The sequence below is a fragment of the Seriola lalandi genome, unplaced genomic scaffold (assembly GCF_002814215.2).
Source record: "Seriola lalandi dorsalis isolate HSWRI2012SDOR001 ecotype SW California unplaced genomic scaffold, Sedor1 jcf7180002054893, whole genome shotgun sequence".
Lineage (NCBI taxonomy): Eukaryota > Metazoa > Chordata > Actinopteri > Carangiformes > Carangidae > Seriola > Seriola lalandi.
In genome coordinates, this window is record NW_019525445.1 from 2020996 (window position 1) to 2038264 (window position 17269).

Here is a 17269-nt window from a genome sequence, read left to right on the forward strand (position 1 = left end):
AACGAAATTAAATGAGATTCAGCCAGCACCTCCACACAAAACACAGCCGCTGTTATACTGTTTCTGTGGCTCTGTCACACACAGAGAGAGAGAGAGAGAGAGAGAGTCAGAGCGTGTTTCCCATCTGTGTGACACTAAGCGTTTCCGGGTTGTTGGCTGGTTTGCGCCGTTGTGTTTCTTCTCCAACACCAGCTTGGCGTGTCAGGCACGAGGGAGCGGGAGTTCTGCTTGTGTGCCCCTTTATTTATTCAGCTTTTATCTGAATCCCCCACCCCCCACCCCTCCCTCTTCTGAATTTCCTCACTATCCACTGTTTAAGTTTATTCCCGACTTTCCCCTCACCTCTCCTGTCTTTGCATAATTCCTCTCACCTTCCTCTTTCTGTTTCCCTCCCTTCCCCCTTCCCCTTCCTCTCTCCCTCCTTCTGTCTCTCCATCCATTTCTCTCCTGGGTTGACAGTGTGGAAAGATGATGAATCAGACCGCATGTGACAGTCTGGCATTTGACTGAATCTGATGTGGTTAATATGGTGCCTGCTGACAGCGCCGTGGAAATCGTTAAGAGCGGAGGAGCACCGAGCACACGGCTACACTTTGGCCCGGCTACCCTCACTCACTCCACTGATAGTCAGCCCAAGTAGGGGGAGCATATGTATGCGTGTTCATATTTAGTGTGTGTATAAACAGCTTCTTCTCGAGGGGGTCAAAGGTCAGCAGAATAAGCTGCCTCCCTTTGTCTCTGCCTACACGTATCATCCTTGCTCTAACAGCTACTCCTTCAAGAGTTCACATCACCGTGACCGCAGAGGCCAAGCATCTTCACTGGATGAACTCAAGAGATACACACTCCCAGAACTCACGTTACATAATGATTTAGAGTGGATAAGGTCATTTCTAAAACGGCTGGTAACTTTAAGATGTTTGTGAGTCTACACGGCAAGTAATTTGCCAAAAACACTTTATTATTCAACCCCGACTAAGTGACACTCTGTGCTACTTTAGATTGAGCTTTTCTCCCCTGATGAAACACTATATAAATGTTTCCCCCATAATTTTATTAAATTAAATTAGATTGTCTGAAACAATCACACAGAAAATGTTCTTGTTACATTATTTAGCTGTGTAACTTTATCTAAGCACTGATTACTCAACTTAAACTCATTGTGCATTTAGGGAATTATTGCTGAGTTGTGACTAATTGTCAGTTTTTACATCTGTGTGCTGTGATTTCTATAAATATTAATACATGCATGAGCATCTGTGTGCATCCTCACACATACACACACATATTTCTACGTGTGTGTGTGTGTGTGTGTGTGTGTGTGTGTGTGCGTGTGTGTGTGTGCATGCGCATGCGGTGACAGCGTGCGCTCAAACTGTGATTTTCTCTGTGCGTGTGTAAAAGCATATGGTGAGTCAGTGTGTAGGAGTTGGAGCGCCAGTGTGTCTGTGGGAGGAGGGAGAGTGGATAGGTGGTGCATGGAGAGGAGAGAGGATTCAGGTTGTGCACCAATAGGTGGCACTCTACCCTTTTGTGATTGGCTATGGTGACCCACACTAAGACAGGTCTGGAGGCACATGCTTTTTTCTTCCCAACAGAACAGGAAGTTTGGTGATAAAACTTCCTTTTTTTTTTCTTTTTTTTTTCCAGCTCTGTGGTTATTTCTGCCTTCTGGCTGCTCTCAGTGTAGACGAATGAAAGGGGGAGTGAGAGGAGAGTGTGACGGAGGTTACACCACTCTGGGTGGATGAATGGAGAGTTAACACTGCTGGGGTTAGGGACTCTCTTTCCTTCAGGGCTAAACGAACGCCTTTCATGGCAAAAAGCTTTGATTGATCCAGGGCACGCTTTGCCTACATATGTGTTCATGTTCATATATAAAGTAAAAACTGATTGTATGTGCAAAGTGTCACCAAATGTCAACCAACAGTCTGTGTCATGAGCTGTAGTTTACTGTAATGGAGCCCATTCACAGAGTAAAACATGAGAGAATGAATTATATAAATGTGTGAGTCACGGGGGAACACACAGCATCTCGTATCACATCATTACGAGGATCTTTGGAAGTAAAGGAGCCACATTTACAGTGGGAAAGAGAATGATCATTCTGTGTGGTTAAAAGTAACAAATCAAACTGGTTTTGTAGTCTGGCTTTATGTAGACAGACTGCAATAATTATTTTCTTTTTATCCATATATGTCATAAAACAGAAATAGTGGCAATTATAACAAAATGAAAGCCCTGGTAATAAGGCCTTCAGAGATTTTGCATTATCACAATCTTGCTTATCACAGATCGTATTTTCAAAATCCCACATAAAGCAGAGCCTCAAATGTTACTTTAAGAGACAGTATCTCTCACTGCACAGTGGTGGTTTTATACAAAGAGACCTGGAAGAGAGAAATATATACATATATATGTATATATATATATATATATGTATATATATATATACAGAATCTGGCTTTATTGAACATTGTAATATACAGTCCTGTGGGAAAAGTAGTAGGAGTGAGTAGGAGTCAATTTATTAACAGGGGACAAAATACCTGAATATGCAAATATTGTTTTCTCTTGCAATAAAAACAGGCCATCCTTGTGACAGTAAAAACTAATGGAGAGCAATGTGTACAAGGAGCAAATGTGGAGGAATCAAACTAAGCTGCTAAAATACAAAAGAAAAAAAAAAAAAAGGTGTGGTTTGTCATTCAGACCAGTACAAATGGTTAATGCAATGCAGCTGATCATCGAGCGGGGTCGTACAGTTGGAATACAAATAGCAACCCACAGAAATACTTAATCATATTCACAAAATATACACATAAAATAACAATGTGAAGCATTCATTGTCTTCTAAATTGTGTCCACAAAAGACAGGCAAAAGATAATGTCCAAATGAAAAAAAAAAAAAAAAAGGATTAACACTGGCTAAATGAAAGAATCAATAAAGCCCATGCCTGTGGAATGAAATGAAATGACTAAAGGGCAGTTTATGGCCGCAGTCACCATAGCAATAGAATTCTATATTCTATGGAGTTCACAACCTTCTACATTCGACAACCCTAACAAGCACATAAAGGGTCGGAGGGTCATGCAAGTGCGGTTCTCCCGGTGGTGCGATGGAGCCGAGCAGCTAGGCTGGGGTCAGAGGGCAGATCAATCGGGTCACTGATAAAAGCAAATGAGCTCAGTCATATAAAAAAAAAAAAAAAAAAATGCACACACACATACACATTCACACACGCACTTACATACACAGCCCCTCACCGCAGCTTATTCCTGTTTGTTTGACTATTCGACAGAAGTTTATCCTGCAGAAACACACTCAGTCACTGCTGGAGGTGGGAGGTTGTCAGTGTTCCGAGGCTCCACTGGGGTTGAGCCAGCAGTTCTGTAGCAGTCTGAGTTCACTGGCAGTCAGGTTTTTTTTTTTTTTGTTTACCCCCTCCCCCACAATAAAGGCCGACACGCAGGGCAATAAGGACTGAGATGCCCTGTCTCTTCAGCCTCTGCCTCAAAGACAGAGGAGACGAGGGTGATGGATGAAGTAGAGAAAGAGGGAGGATACAGAGACAGTTCATACAGTCTGACACCACTGTTCTGTTAGTCCTCTGGTGTACACATGAAAAAAAAACAAAAAAAACATGCAACAACAGGCCTTAAAATGAATAAATCCTTTGCAGTCCATAATTGACAACAATAGGCCACAGTTACACATTGTTTCAGCTGAGCAAAGTACACAGTTGTGTGTCCAAACCTAGCACGTTATGATTTTCCCCTAAGTGACCTAACCCTGACCTTAGTTACACCATAGCTGCCATGCACCGATATTGTAGAAAGCGATAATTTAAAATCCTTGGCACCGGATGTGATCCGAGTTTTTACAGAATTGTCCAATACTGAGGTTCTTGTCTGGCGTTACGTGTTTCTTGTTTGCAACCAGTTCATGAAAGCTTTCGCAGCTTCATATGGTTTTAAGAAATGGGTCCCAACCTTGTGGGGTGCAACCAGAGTCTATATTGCATTTTATTAATTTTATTGCATATTTTTACTCTTGAAAAAAAAAAACTGTTTAAGATGAACATTTTTTATCATGCATTATTGATTTACTATATCAATATTATTGAACTGAGCTCTACCATGCTGGTCTGTTCACAAATCAGAGTGCTCATAAGAGGTACACATAATTACAACAAATTAAGAGCTTCCTTCCAAGGTGGAATTAAAAAGAAATTATAACACATTATTAATATTAAATAGGAAACAAGGTTACTTCTTGTTAAGTACCTTCTATGTTTGGGGCTCTCAGTATGTGCAAGACTGAATAAGAACATAGCACTTTACACCAGTTTTACAGTTTTTTTTTCTCACAGTTTGTGTGACAATTTTCATCAAAATCAAATATCAACTCAACAACCAGAGGGAGTGTACAGTTTTCAAGACGACTATAATCTCTTGGCACATTGTGCAGGCTTTTCATTTCAAAAGGTGCCTGTGTTAATAAGAGACACCTTTAATAAGAGCATCCTCATGGATGATGGATGCCATGAGGAGGCAAACACACATCAGCTTATATTTAGACACCACATGGCTTTAACATGTCACCCTCTCTACTTAATTGGAAACAGTGCATAATCGTATGCAAATCCGCCCAAGTGGATTATTAATGAATATGTTTTGGCATTTCGTATAATTGATGATGATAGGTTTAGCTTTCTATTTTTTGCAGATTTTTTTTTATTTTTTTTTATGAAAACCAGAAGCCAGAGCTGTCATCTCAAGAAATAATTTGCCACCAGTGTAGAAATTCATTAACTTCAATTAGAACGACTACGATAAATAGAAACAATAAAAAAGAGAATGATAGCAATGTTAGCATATAAAGGCCTAAATCTTCTCTGGGGAGAGACAGGTTGATGCCAGGATGCCTGAAGACCTTACTGTACGAGGTGATAGCTAGTTAGCTAGTATGTGTGCAGTAGTGGGATGACTGTATTCTTTCTTTCTTTCCTGCACTAAATATATTGTTTGCAGCTTTAGTTGAAAAGTGTTTTCTAGTGATTTATAATTTGTTACACACGTGAGCGAATTTACTTCGTTCATTAAGTCTATTCTCTTTCAATTAGTCTGTACTCTCTCATTCAGGGAATATCTGCACACAGGTCATTCACAGGTTTACTATTAGACAGTAGTTCACTATCTGTTTCTAGAATAGCTGTGAATGTACTGATAAGGTGTAGAAATAACAAACAGCCATTGTCTCTGTCTCATGGTGAGTTAGTCTCTCTTAGTGGGACAGAGGTAACTGGGATCTAAAACGTGAGTTAGGTTAAGATTTACCCAATAGTCTTCACATGCGTATGATCTTGTTCCATGTGAGGATCCTGGTTTCATCCTGAACATACTTCCACCAGCTCACAAGATTTCCATCACAACATGCTCAATTGAAAAATTTCTATTGGTTCTAACTAAAAGGAGAAAAAAAAAAAAACGAATTTGAGGAAGTACCTTTTATTTGTCGAGTATATGATTCAAACTCTAATAAGAAATAGGACTAAACTATTTACTCATTGAATCACAGAAAATGTACCACATAATGATATATATTATTATCTAGATATGAAATAACTTTATCTGGAAAAGAGATTTTGGTCATATCACACGGCTTCCTGGAGGCAGGTGCGGTGGATTTCTCTGATTTTTCTTAAAAATGTCATGGATGAAAGCTTTGAGCTGCAACAAGTTATTTGATACTAGTCATTGAATCACGCACTGATGTTTCAGAGTTCACTTTGTCTATAGGAAATCTAGGACATAGAATCCTGTCATTGTGTAAATCATAGAAAACGTGTGCATATGTTAGTGTCTGTATTTTTTATTTATTTATTTTTTGACATTTGCATGTGCACGTTTCTCCATCACGTGACACGCATGTGACATTGAATAATCAACCAGGCCAATGTATCTGTGGAACACACACCATAAAAAAAAAAAAACCCTTTGAAGATTTTGCTTCACATCCTCTGTACTCCATCAGCGGAGGGAAATTAAGCCAATGAACCAAAAAATAGAGTGTTGTGGGGAGAGAGATGAAGAGTGGAAAGGAAAGGAACTAGGAGTGAGAGAGTTCCTGCGAGTCAGTCACACTGGATCCAGTCAGGGCAACGGGTACAGCCATTCCCGCAAGTGACATAAATAAATATGGGGGGGGGGGTCATTTCAAACACACGTGAAAATTTCGCTCTCGTGTGTGAAAAGGCGCGCTGAAATACATACATGAAACAAAGTAATGGCTCTGCCTCTGGTTCTGCAGCCTAGCTAGCTTAGCTTTTCATATATTTCCCCATCCACTCAGGCATGGGGACACAGGACGGACACTGAAAAAAGTGTCATAACATGTCACTTTTTTTTTTTAAATATTGGGGAAGAGAAATAAAGAAATGAGAGAGAGAGAGAGAGAGAGAGAGAGAGAGAGAGAGAGAGAGATGTAGTACCTGCTTGAAATGTTTCCAGAGACTTGGTACCCACAGGCTGTGAGCTCCGGGGTCAAGTTGGCAATAGGAGCTGGTACATCTGCTCTCAAAAGACTCACTTTCCAAGGGAGTACTTAAAAAGAAATACAATGCACTGAGGCGGCATAAAAGAGTGCTTGGCAAGCGTCTGTCATCTATTAATTGTGTATGTATATATGTGTGTGTGTGTGTGTGTGCGTGCGTGTGTGTGTGTCTATGCAAGTGTATGCATGTGTATGTGTGCGTGTGTGTGTGATTCCCAGGACGACACACTCTTGGTTTAGATGGCATCCCTGTAAGACAGAAGGGAGAGAAAGGAAGGTGGAATTAGTCAAAAATGGCAATTGCGTACATCATGTGTGTTCAGGAGAGAGACAGGGAGAGAAAGAGGGGCACTCGGTTACACTGCCTGGAGCAAATAAAGGTTTTCTCTTGGAATTATGGATCATATTTTATCATATTCAAACATACACATATCTGCATACAGACGCCCCCGCATACCCCTACTCCATTTCACATCTGTCCGCATCATGTGTGCGCACCAGCACACATGAACGTTGGTAATGATGTAACGGTAAAACCTCCTGCTCGGTGTTGCCGTGAAGGTTGGCATCCATTCCAGGCTGAATTTAAAATCAGAACATATCCGTTCCCTCGCTGCCAGTGTTGTTCACAAAGACCTTGTGAAAGTTGTCTGGGAACCTCTGCCAGGTAGTTCACACCTCCACCTCCTCCGCCTGATGTGTTAAAGCAGGAGACACTTTTGACAGCACTGAGAGCCATTTTCAGCCGGAGAACTTACATGGCTCCTGGCCAAAAAAAAAAAAAGAGGGAAAAAAAAGCCAGCTCTCTCTCTCTTTTCTGTTTTCGGTTGGTGGGTAGGTGAGTGGGCATTAGGGGACAGAGTGGGCCAGTGTGTGTCCATGTGCTTTAAAGGGCAATTCAATAGATTCCCTAAATCAAAACAACATCTACAACGCATGCAAAAGTGTGGACTGATTGGACTGTGTGATTGCGTGGACGTTTCAGCTGAGGAATATGCACCCCGGTCATATTCTAAAGATTGTATATTGATTTATGCAGTCATAAGTGTCAAAACATTGTAATACCATAGCAGGGAACTGTATAGATTACATTGGTACAAATTCAATTGTTGGATTTAAACGAGCCATTTAAAACAGCTTTGATACAAATGTGTACTGTATATCTTGTGTCTATGTGCAATGAGAAGATATTACTAATTCATAACACTTCATAGACAGTTCATTCTAAACTGATTCCAGACTCATAAACAAAATTTCCCAGTAGGCCGAAAAACAATAGCTCATATGAAATCAATGTAGCTGATGTAGCTGAACCAAAGCTATTTCAGTTGGATGCTGTTACATACAAGGAATAATACAATGCAAATATATGAAAATCATATAGATATTAATACATAGATATAATTAAATACACTACAGTATATGGAGGAGAATGCCATGACACAAAGTGCTTATATATGACTACTGACCAGATCTCATACAAGATCTCATTCTGTAGCTGTGCTGTAAGAGAAAGCTGATGAGACAATATGAAGAACTGTTGATGTCATTACCTGCAGTTTTATTTATCTTGTGAACTGATGTTAAAAAAATGTGAAGCAGAACATTAGAAAATTTTTTAAAGAACTCTTACCAGTCAACCAGAAACATGTCATTTCTGTGGCTTTCTGTGCTGCCAGTCTTTACTGTTGACAGGCCCTAATACTTTTATTTGAGACACTTGCAAGTGATAGGTCATAATTGTCTCCAGTGAGTGCCTTGCTCTAGAGCACACTGACAGGACATGCACTCAATGACAGACTCATTTTGGCTCTTGCAGAGGCTGAACTCGTGACCTGTCGGCGACGGGACCATTTCTCTTTTGAAGAGGCTGCCCTGCTACATTAACTGTATTTGCCCAAGTAACCAGATGGCCAACATGCATCCGTACAGTGGGTAAAGAAGACTAATAGACAGTGCATTCCTGCAGAGAAAAGATTCCTCTTTGCCCCGATATGGCCGGATGATTAATGCTGAGTAGATGAGGTAGAGGAACAGTCCTCTGCTTAGTCTGTTGGGCTGTCCTGTCTCATGAAAGTGGAGGCAGAGCACAGGCAGTTCACCATGGGGGAGAGAAAGAGAGAGAGAGAGAGAGATGTGGGGGAGGGGGAGTGTGGAGACAGGAAAGGGGGTAGCAGAGAGAGTGTTTCTGAGAGAGTGACACTGAGATAAAGTGAGAAATAGAGAAAGCAATCGAGTGTGAGGGATAGTGAGGGAGAGAGAAACAGCATGTATATGTGAGGAGAGAGTCAGGGACAGAGATCTTTTCTTGTGTGAAAACGATTTGTCTTGCACGGCATCTGTAAATGTCCACATGTGCGCGCTTCAGCGTGCACACACATGTAATGTGTACATGCAAACGCAGGTAGATGTGTGAGAAACGCATTCATGTGGGCACACACAAACTAGGCGACAAAGGCGGATGTAGCAATTCCCACGAGGCCGCGGAGAGAAATATGATAGATAGGGCATCGCTGTTTATATCGGTCTTCTTCGCTTCCTGACTGAGTGGCCTGTAATTGAATGATCATTACACCAAAGTTATAGCAACGGCCCCACAGTTGAGAATAGGAATTGGAGTTGGAAACAGCATTTAGTGGTTTTGATTTATGAGCAACAATGGGGAAGTTGTTTTTCAAGCGTGGCACTCTGATGGGCAATAAAGAGGAGCAAGGCTTATCGCCTGCTGCACCTACTCTAACACACATACACCAGTCAGCCTGCCAGCCAGCCAGCCGGCAACCAGTCAGCCAACCAGCTGGGGCCCTTCATGGAAGGAAGTGTTTTCAGCAAATTTGTTTCCTTCATGCCTCGCCCTGAATGGCGCTATTCATTAAAATAGCCTCCAGTCGGTAGGCACTGCTGCCATGGCACATTTATACACTTGTACGCCTGTATCCTCACAGAAGTAGACACACACACACACACATATACACAAATCCACCTGCACGCACCCTCACACACACACACAAACAGACACTCTTTTCTTCTGGTCCAGCTCATCTTTGCAGGAGGGCCTCCTGTAATAAAAAAAAGCAAAGCTACAAAGAAAGAAAAAGGGTCTGTCGCATATACCGCTATCTGTTTTCAGTTAGGGCCACTGGAGATGTATATTTATTTTCTGTGGAGTGAAAAGGACGGGACGCTTTTATTTACTGGTTGTGATATTTGGATTAAGGTGGATCTAACTCAGAATGAAGGGGTCACTAGCGTCGGTGGTGTAAGTATAAAAATAGTAATAAAATGTAACGTGGAAGTGTGAAGCATTGTACAATGGATTATGTTTCAGTTATGGGTCTATATCACTGAGCAGAAATGCTTTCATTTTCACCAGAGCCAGTTCCTTCAGTGCCTCTGTACAGACAGTTCAGCTCTATTACACGTGCGTTCCTGTCGGCTTAACTCTTGTTTACATGTAGTCACTTGCTGTATATGTGTCTCTGTTGGGCAGACCTTGTATCTAATTGCAATAGATCTTGGTTGTTTTCCCTCAAAACTGGCAAATACAGGCAAGCCCTACGCCAGCTTCATGCCACTCCCTCATCCATACAGATCATTCATTTGTTGCACTGATGCTGGATCAGATTAACGATACAACAGCGTGATAACAATACAAAAGCATGTTACAACTTCTGATCACTGACCAGTAATCCCGTGATCTGGTTTGTAAAAGTTGGCATTTTATTTGTGGTACACCTGGCGTCCTCAAGTTTATCAACGAGCGACATCTTTTTTAACAAAGACGAGTAAAAATCCAACTTATTATATAAATATTAATATTGATATATAACCCCATTATGCCAAAAAGCACAGACGCAGCTGTTGGATTGTTAGGCTGGTTGGTTCATAGCCATTTTGTGAGTTAAAATGAACTCAGCTGTAAATTCTACCACACCATCTGTGACGCCCGTATTTGGGGACAGCTTTCATCCATGATAGACATCTTGACTTTTACGGCGAAGGTAAATGTGACCGCGATCAATCACAGTGACAACCTGTGGTTGTACTTGTTCTTTGCTCTGGCCGAGACCAACACCTCTGGGATTTTCAGTTATCAGCTCTGGGGCACTGTGTTTGGTATCACCTCCTCTTTCCTTTCATCACTCCCCCTACTCACTGCACTTGCTCAGTCATACATCCCTGTATTTTGCACACATACGAGAACATTAACACACACAGAAACACACATGCATGCTATATGACATGTTTTTTTTCTCCTTATTTTTAATTCCCATTGATTCCCAGAACCTTAAGGCCACGACTGCTGCTTTCCTACGTGTCATTTGTCAGGATCTGCTTCTCACTTACAGTCCCTATCAATTAATAGAAACAGTTAAGAGAGTGTCACTAAGAGGGTTAGTCACACAGAGCTATCCCGACGCCTGCCAACACTGTCATGTCATCTGACTTGTCTCAGCTCGGGCCTCAGGGCGTTTCCCTTTTTAGAGAAAGAACAAGGCAGAGAATGAAGGAGGCTGAACCCACACTGTTTGAAAAGCCTCAGGAGTGGTGATGCACATCGATTGCGTGCACGTAAATGCACAACCAGGCACACGCATGTGTTGAGTGCATATGGTCGTGACAAATCAAGCACAAAAAAACTTACTTACACACACTTCATGTCAAAGTGTCAAACCCTAAAGGATCTGTAGAGGTAACATATGAGACATATATCTCTTGAAGTCATCACAACACTACAGCGTGATTTCGTCTGTTGACAGACATATTGCTTTGGCAATAACAATGCCATGAAGACTGCTATTAATAGAAGCTGTGAGTCATGTGTATGTCTCAGTTGATCAAATGCATTTGAAAGACACCACTCGTGAAAACGACATTAACGCCCCTCTTAGCCTTCACGGTTCACCTTGACAACCACAGGAGCTGTCTTGTTCGTTTGCTGATTCATGTGACATTCTTTATATAAAAGGTGTTTTGATTAATATCATACACCAGATCACAGATGTTTTGTAGTGAAATAGTTCAGTAGAATGCTATGGTTAGTAATGCAGAAAGCAGGATGATGATTTGTTACTATTTTATTAATCCACTATCTAAGAATTGTATAAGTACTTAAGTGAACCTCAAAATAATATTAATACAATTGAGGAAAATGCAGGAACACTACAGTTTTGAGTGTTAGCCTAATTAGCATAAAATATGATATATAAATTAAAGACGCATTGAAACAGCGTGTGTAGCTTCTTTATGTCTGTACACGTTTTTCATAAAAACCTGCTCCAAATACCGGAGGTGCTGAATTAGAATGTTATCAGCATGGTGACCTTTGCCAGGACGAACAATGAGAGTAATATTTGCTAGCTGCAATCCCAGACAAACCGGGGAAACCCAGAAAGAGTTTGGAAGTCTCCGTAGTCGATCAACCGCTTTAGTCCAGACTGAAGTGTCTGAATATAAATATAGGATGTATTGCCACTAATTTGGTTTATGCCCAAATACCTGCAAAAATATCAGTGTCAGCAATTCAGTGTTTAGTGCAGATTAACAAATATTATCTTGCTACAATTCTAAAATGGGAACCCCTCTTACCTGCTAACATTTTTATTGAGAGCAGTTAGCATTTAGCTCAAAGCACCACTGTGCCTCGGGACAGTCTTACAGACAGCTCGCATGGCTGTATACTATTGTAATCTATGTCTGGCAATCAACCCCCAGATAACAAAAAAACACATATTTTTATAATGTGCTACTCAGATACACACTCGAATTTAGTCTGCATTTTCTTGCCATCATTTAGGACATAGTTCACTGTGTATGGGAAGCACAGACACCTACAGGCTATGAGTATTGCAGCCCGTTGGCACTTTTTGAGTGCCAGACACATTGCAAAACATTGAATGACAAATACAGAGCCTGCCAGTGTTGCCTGGTGGTCTTGTTTTTGCAACTATAACTCAACTACTGTATAAAGCCTGGGATCTCTCCTCAGCTCTGCTGACACATTTGTAAAAACCGTATGGTAAATAATTATAGCTGAAAGTGTAAGAGCTTTGTGAGGCTGCTGAATAATATATGGTCTCTCAGGCTTGCAAACACACATGTAAAAAAAAAAAAACATATAAGGGCAATAGATATATATTGCACATTCCCATAATAACCCCCATGACACAAGACATATACATACATACTTACATAAACACACAAAAGAAGAGCTGATAAACAAAACCAAGTACAACTGTACTGTACAACCTGTGAGATGTATGTTTTACCTACCTTATTGGCTCTGAACCATGCGGTGTATGACTTTAAATATGGATTATTACATGATTTATTATAGACTCAATGTGCAGTCTAACATACAGTGTGTGATGTGGCTTTTTCTGCCCCAAAGTACGAGTGAAGAAACCGCAATACCATATGTACACCGATAAGCTACATCATCCCTACCCCTCCTTGGACAATTCACACCAACTGCAGCATTCATATTTTGGTGACAGCTTTCATCCATGCTAGACATCTTTACTTACAGTGAGGTAGATGTACATGTAAACAATCCAATAAAAACCATTTAGATTCATTTTTAAACTACCAGACTTACTGCTGTTAAAAATTAGACTCAGGAGTTTGAAGAGTTGAGAAATGTGGCCAAAGTTTCATTCCAAAGAATGGTCAGCAGCAACCCATTTGCTCGATGTCTAAACTGTCCTAAACTAGTTCATATTACATATTATAATATAACCAACCTACACACAAGTGCAGGACGTGTACATATGTTTTGCAGTTGCCTGGCTACAGATGTGCAAGATTTAACCAAAACCAGTTATATTCAGTGAGGAGGTAGCGGCACAAAAATAGTCCCAGCGTCACTCCCTTTGTTACGCAATAAACACCGCCCCGTACCCCACGTACAACAACAACACAAATGCTTGGAATTATTTGTAACAACCGTGCCATCTGTTCACCTGGACATCTCCATGGTGTCCTTGGTGAGATAGACGATCCAGTAGACCAGGTTGAAGGCGCCAAACGAGAGGGGGAAGAGAATGCGGGAGTATTTGTCGATGATGCTGGTGCCAGTCAGAACGTTGTTGGCCGGCACAGCTGAACCCTGCTGTAGGAAGGCTTGGGCATTGACAGGTGGGTTGGGAAATGTTTTGGCAGGGCGGTCGAACAGGGGAGCAGAGTTCATCCTCTTCTTCAGCACGCTACTGGCATCCACCTTGGAGAGGCAAAGAGGAAAATTACAGAAACTGTGAGAGGAAATTCACATTAAAGAGAATATTGCATGATGTAATATGAGGGTATTAATAATGAAACCGGTGCTGTGCTGTTGTACCCTGATGTTAGTCCCATATTTGCACAGCTGCGGGTTGATCAGTGCATGCGGGGAGTGTGCGTATGTGTGTGTGTCTGCAGAAAACTACGTCTAGAATACCAATAAGCACCACAGTAATTAAGATCAACAAAGGAAATCAATGGTGTTTTGCATTTGATTTGATCTGATTTCAATCAACCCATTTCATGAAGATTGATGAAGTTGTGAGAGGCAAACAACACATATTAAACAAAAGAGGCTCACACCCTTTCGACACATGGTTATCGCTATGCCTCATCAACTTTCAGTAAACCAGTGTGATCTCGGCACATGCTCCCTGCTCCAGCACTTGTAAATCGGATACAGTGTGTGTGTGTGTGTGTGTGTGTGTGTGTGTGTGTGTGTGTGTGTGTGTGTGTGTGTGTGTGTGTAAGAGAGAAAGGGAGCGCACATCTGGGAAATGGGTCAAAGTACAGCATGTTGCCTGTAGGTAGAGTCAGAGAGTGTGAGAGAGGAGGACTGAAACAGAGTGAGATCCTTTTTTTAAACCAAAGAAATTGTTTAAAAATCTCTTATCGCCAGAAGGACCAGCAGAAATAGAACACACAGTCACTTCTTGATGGCTCCATTGATTTATAATATTGCAGTCAGGAGATGAGAATTATGAACAATTAAAGAGAAACATAATCAAATATTTAGTATGTTCTGTGAAACCTAATGCTTGCAGGACTGTATTCTTTATAGGGACATATATATAACAAGTTTTTAACCTGATTTCACATTGAACAACATGATATTTTAGAACCAAATGAAAACCAAAACCCTGACTCAGAAATAAACTATACGTATGCATAAAAAACATTCACTACAGTCTTGAGTTTTAATGTCAACTCATGAGTTTTAAGGAGATATATCTCACTGACCGGTCCAACTCTGCTCTACACAGTGGATGTTTTTTTTGTTTTTTTTCCAAACCAGAATCTTGGAGCTAAAACTGATCTTGTGAGATTAAGGTTGGATTTGTAAAGCTACGGGATTACACGCTCCTCTACAGGTTGAGAAACCGTTAAACTGTTACAATCCTGAGGGGAACACTTCCAAAAATGCACGGTGGCCAATCTAGAACAAGACTAGAAGTCCCCCGTGTTATTAATTTCACAAAACTTGAAAGATTTTGCAGTTTCATGCAACAGTGAATGCACAATTGCAGAATGTTCATTAAAATATTGAATGTCTTATTAGTTTGACGGTGCCTTGACGCTCATCTCCAAAACAACCTCATTAGTTGGTCTATGGCAGCTATCCTGAGATGTACAACCATTCAACACTGTGGGTTTGATTATGTTGCACCATCCTTATTGTTCCAATTCTTTTTGAAGGTCTGCCGTCAGAAGCAAAACCATGGAAACAGATAACAGAGGAAAAATAAATCCATATCGGACATTTTTGTGTATAGGAGTTTTTCCATATCTGAACTCAAGGTCTACGGATAAAGGGCATTCTGTTTGGTACACATTGTAAAACTCCCCGACACAGATTATCTTTCTTCTTTTACTGTTAAACCATAAAACTGTAATCCATAGTGTTCCTAAAACACAAGATCATCCTTCACCGTGGTGTGGAAGCGATAGTTGCCAAGTGCAGAGTCTGACAAAGAGAGAGAGAGAAGCAAAGAGAAAAAAAAAAAGCTGCACTGCGATCAAAGAATTTAAAAATCCTTCAATTCTCTTCAGGCTTCATTAGTGAGGTAGAGACATTTCTTTAAGGGATGACAATCTTCAGTAAAACAATCTTATATCCGCATTTCACTCTTGAGACGAGGGTAAAAATGTACTCGGGCGATATGAAAGGTCGAGTAAGGGGAAAAAAACAAAAAAGAAAAACCCTAAGATAAGGATTTGTGAAACCCTTTGGTACCATGACAGGGGGAATGGCTGCGAGGGGGAGTAAGTCCAGGTGATCTAACAGCTGACCATCCCGATAGTAAGTTCACTCATCACTGAAATACAATATGAGCCCTATCTGCCCTACCTGAGGCGCCACGCTTCCTCCCGTATCTCTGCTCATCTGTGAGGTCGAGGGTTGGTTTGAGTATTGAGGATTTTTGGTCAAACAGGAATTTGGTCTCAGAAGTCTATTTGTTTTCTGTTGTAAATGGTGTCCAAAACTCCCTACCACACCCACTACACTGGTTCTTTTTGAGATGAGGGCTCATGCTGCGGTTGCGCGTCGCATACAGTCTGCTTGCGTATCATGTGTTCGCGGCGCCCTGTACGTATGTGCAGCTGATCCGACACACGAGCTATTTTTGATAATGACAACAGGCTTGCTTGGCTTCTTCCTGGTCAAATCCCAGAGGGATCAGCTCCTCTTCTCTTTATCCACTGCTCTAGATTTCAACAGGCCCACTCTGACACTCTGGGAGGATGGGCGCTGACAGCTGATGGATATATGGATGTTTGTCTGGGTGCGAATATTAACGGGTGAGGGGGGTGGGGTCGGCGGGTGTGTGTTTATGTGTGTGCGTGAAATAAGGTTATACTCACTGCGCACCAGCAATATGTCTGGCATGGGAGTAAGTGCACGCAGGTTCAGCTCTGTGGGTGTTGAGTGGGTGTACATACGCTTGTGGATGAATGTTAAGAGCTGGTACATCTGTACGTAAATGTGCTTTTTATGTTAGTGTATTTTAAGCACAGCAGTAAGTATTATCAACATGACTGCTATAATACTGTTTTCATTGTTATGGTTTATGTATGTGAGAAAATAAAAATGGATATAGGGGGTTAGAGGTAAACACACTAAACACAGAATCATATTGTGTTGGTGTGCCATAGTCCACATTCATCACCTTCTTCAGGAATATAAAGCAGTGAAAGATGGAATAAAACTGACAAGTGAAAACACGGACAACTTGATTAGCTGCTAATAAAATGTTTTACAACATCTAAATATGACACAAAAAAACACTTTGACTGCAAATCATTTCTCTCCCACTTCCTAGTTATTTACTTCATTTTACGTTTACATTCCAACTTGATAAATTGATGAAAATATAAGCCACTGTGATTTGAGGGAACTATAAGGAAACGTGATGAAGCTCTCAAAAATTCTGGTGACAACATAAATGAGAAGTGATCCTCGACAGAACCATAGAGGAAAAGCCATTACTTTTACCCGGGGTGAAAGTAATGTTTAAGACTAAACACGGAAATGAAACATTGGTTTTTACTATTCCGATCAGGCAGAAGATATTTGTTTTAAAATGCAAACTGTTGCTGCTTAATGGGTGGAAATTAATGTTTTAACGTTTGTTTATTTATTTACTCATTTATTTATTTATTTATAGTTGCTCTCTGTTGCTATAATGGTTTTTGACGGAGAGAAAAAAGGCTGCA

The 17269-nt window shown here is 40.9% G+C and overlaps 1 protein-coding gene across 1 annotated transcript in view; it reads right to left on the reverse strand.

Annotated features, from left to right (window-relative positions):
- Positions 1 to 2408: 2408 nt before the first annotated feature.
- The window catches only part of gabra6b (gamma-aminobutyric acid type A receptor subunit alpha6b), a 28462-nt gene continuing 13601 nt past the window's right edge, over positions 2409 to 17269 (reverse strand). The window contains exons 9-10 of the mRNA XM_023429337.2: positions 13519 to 13775; positions 2409 to 6805 (exon numbers count right to left, since the gene is read on the reverse strand). Of these exons, the coding sequence (XP_023285105.1) occupies positions 6793 to 6805; positions 13519 to 13775 (270 nt within the window). The 3' untranslated portion in view covers positions 2409 to 6792. The remainder of the gene's footprint in view (positions 6806 to 13518; positions 13776 to 17269) is intronic.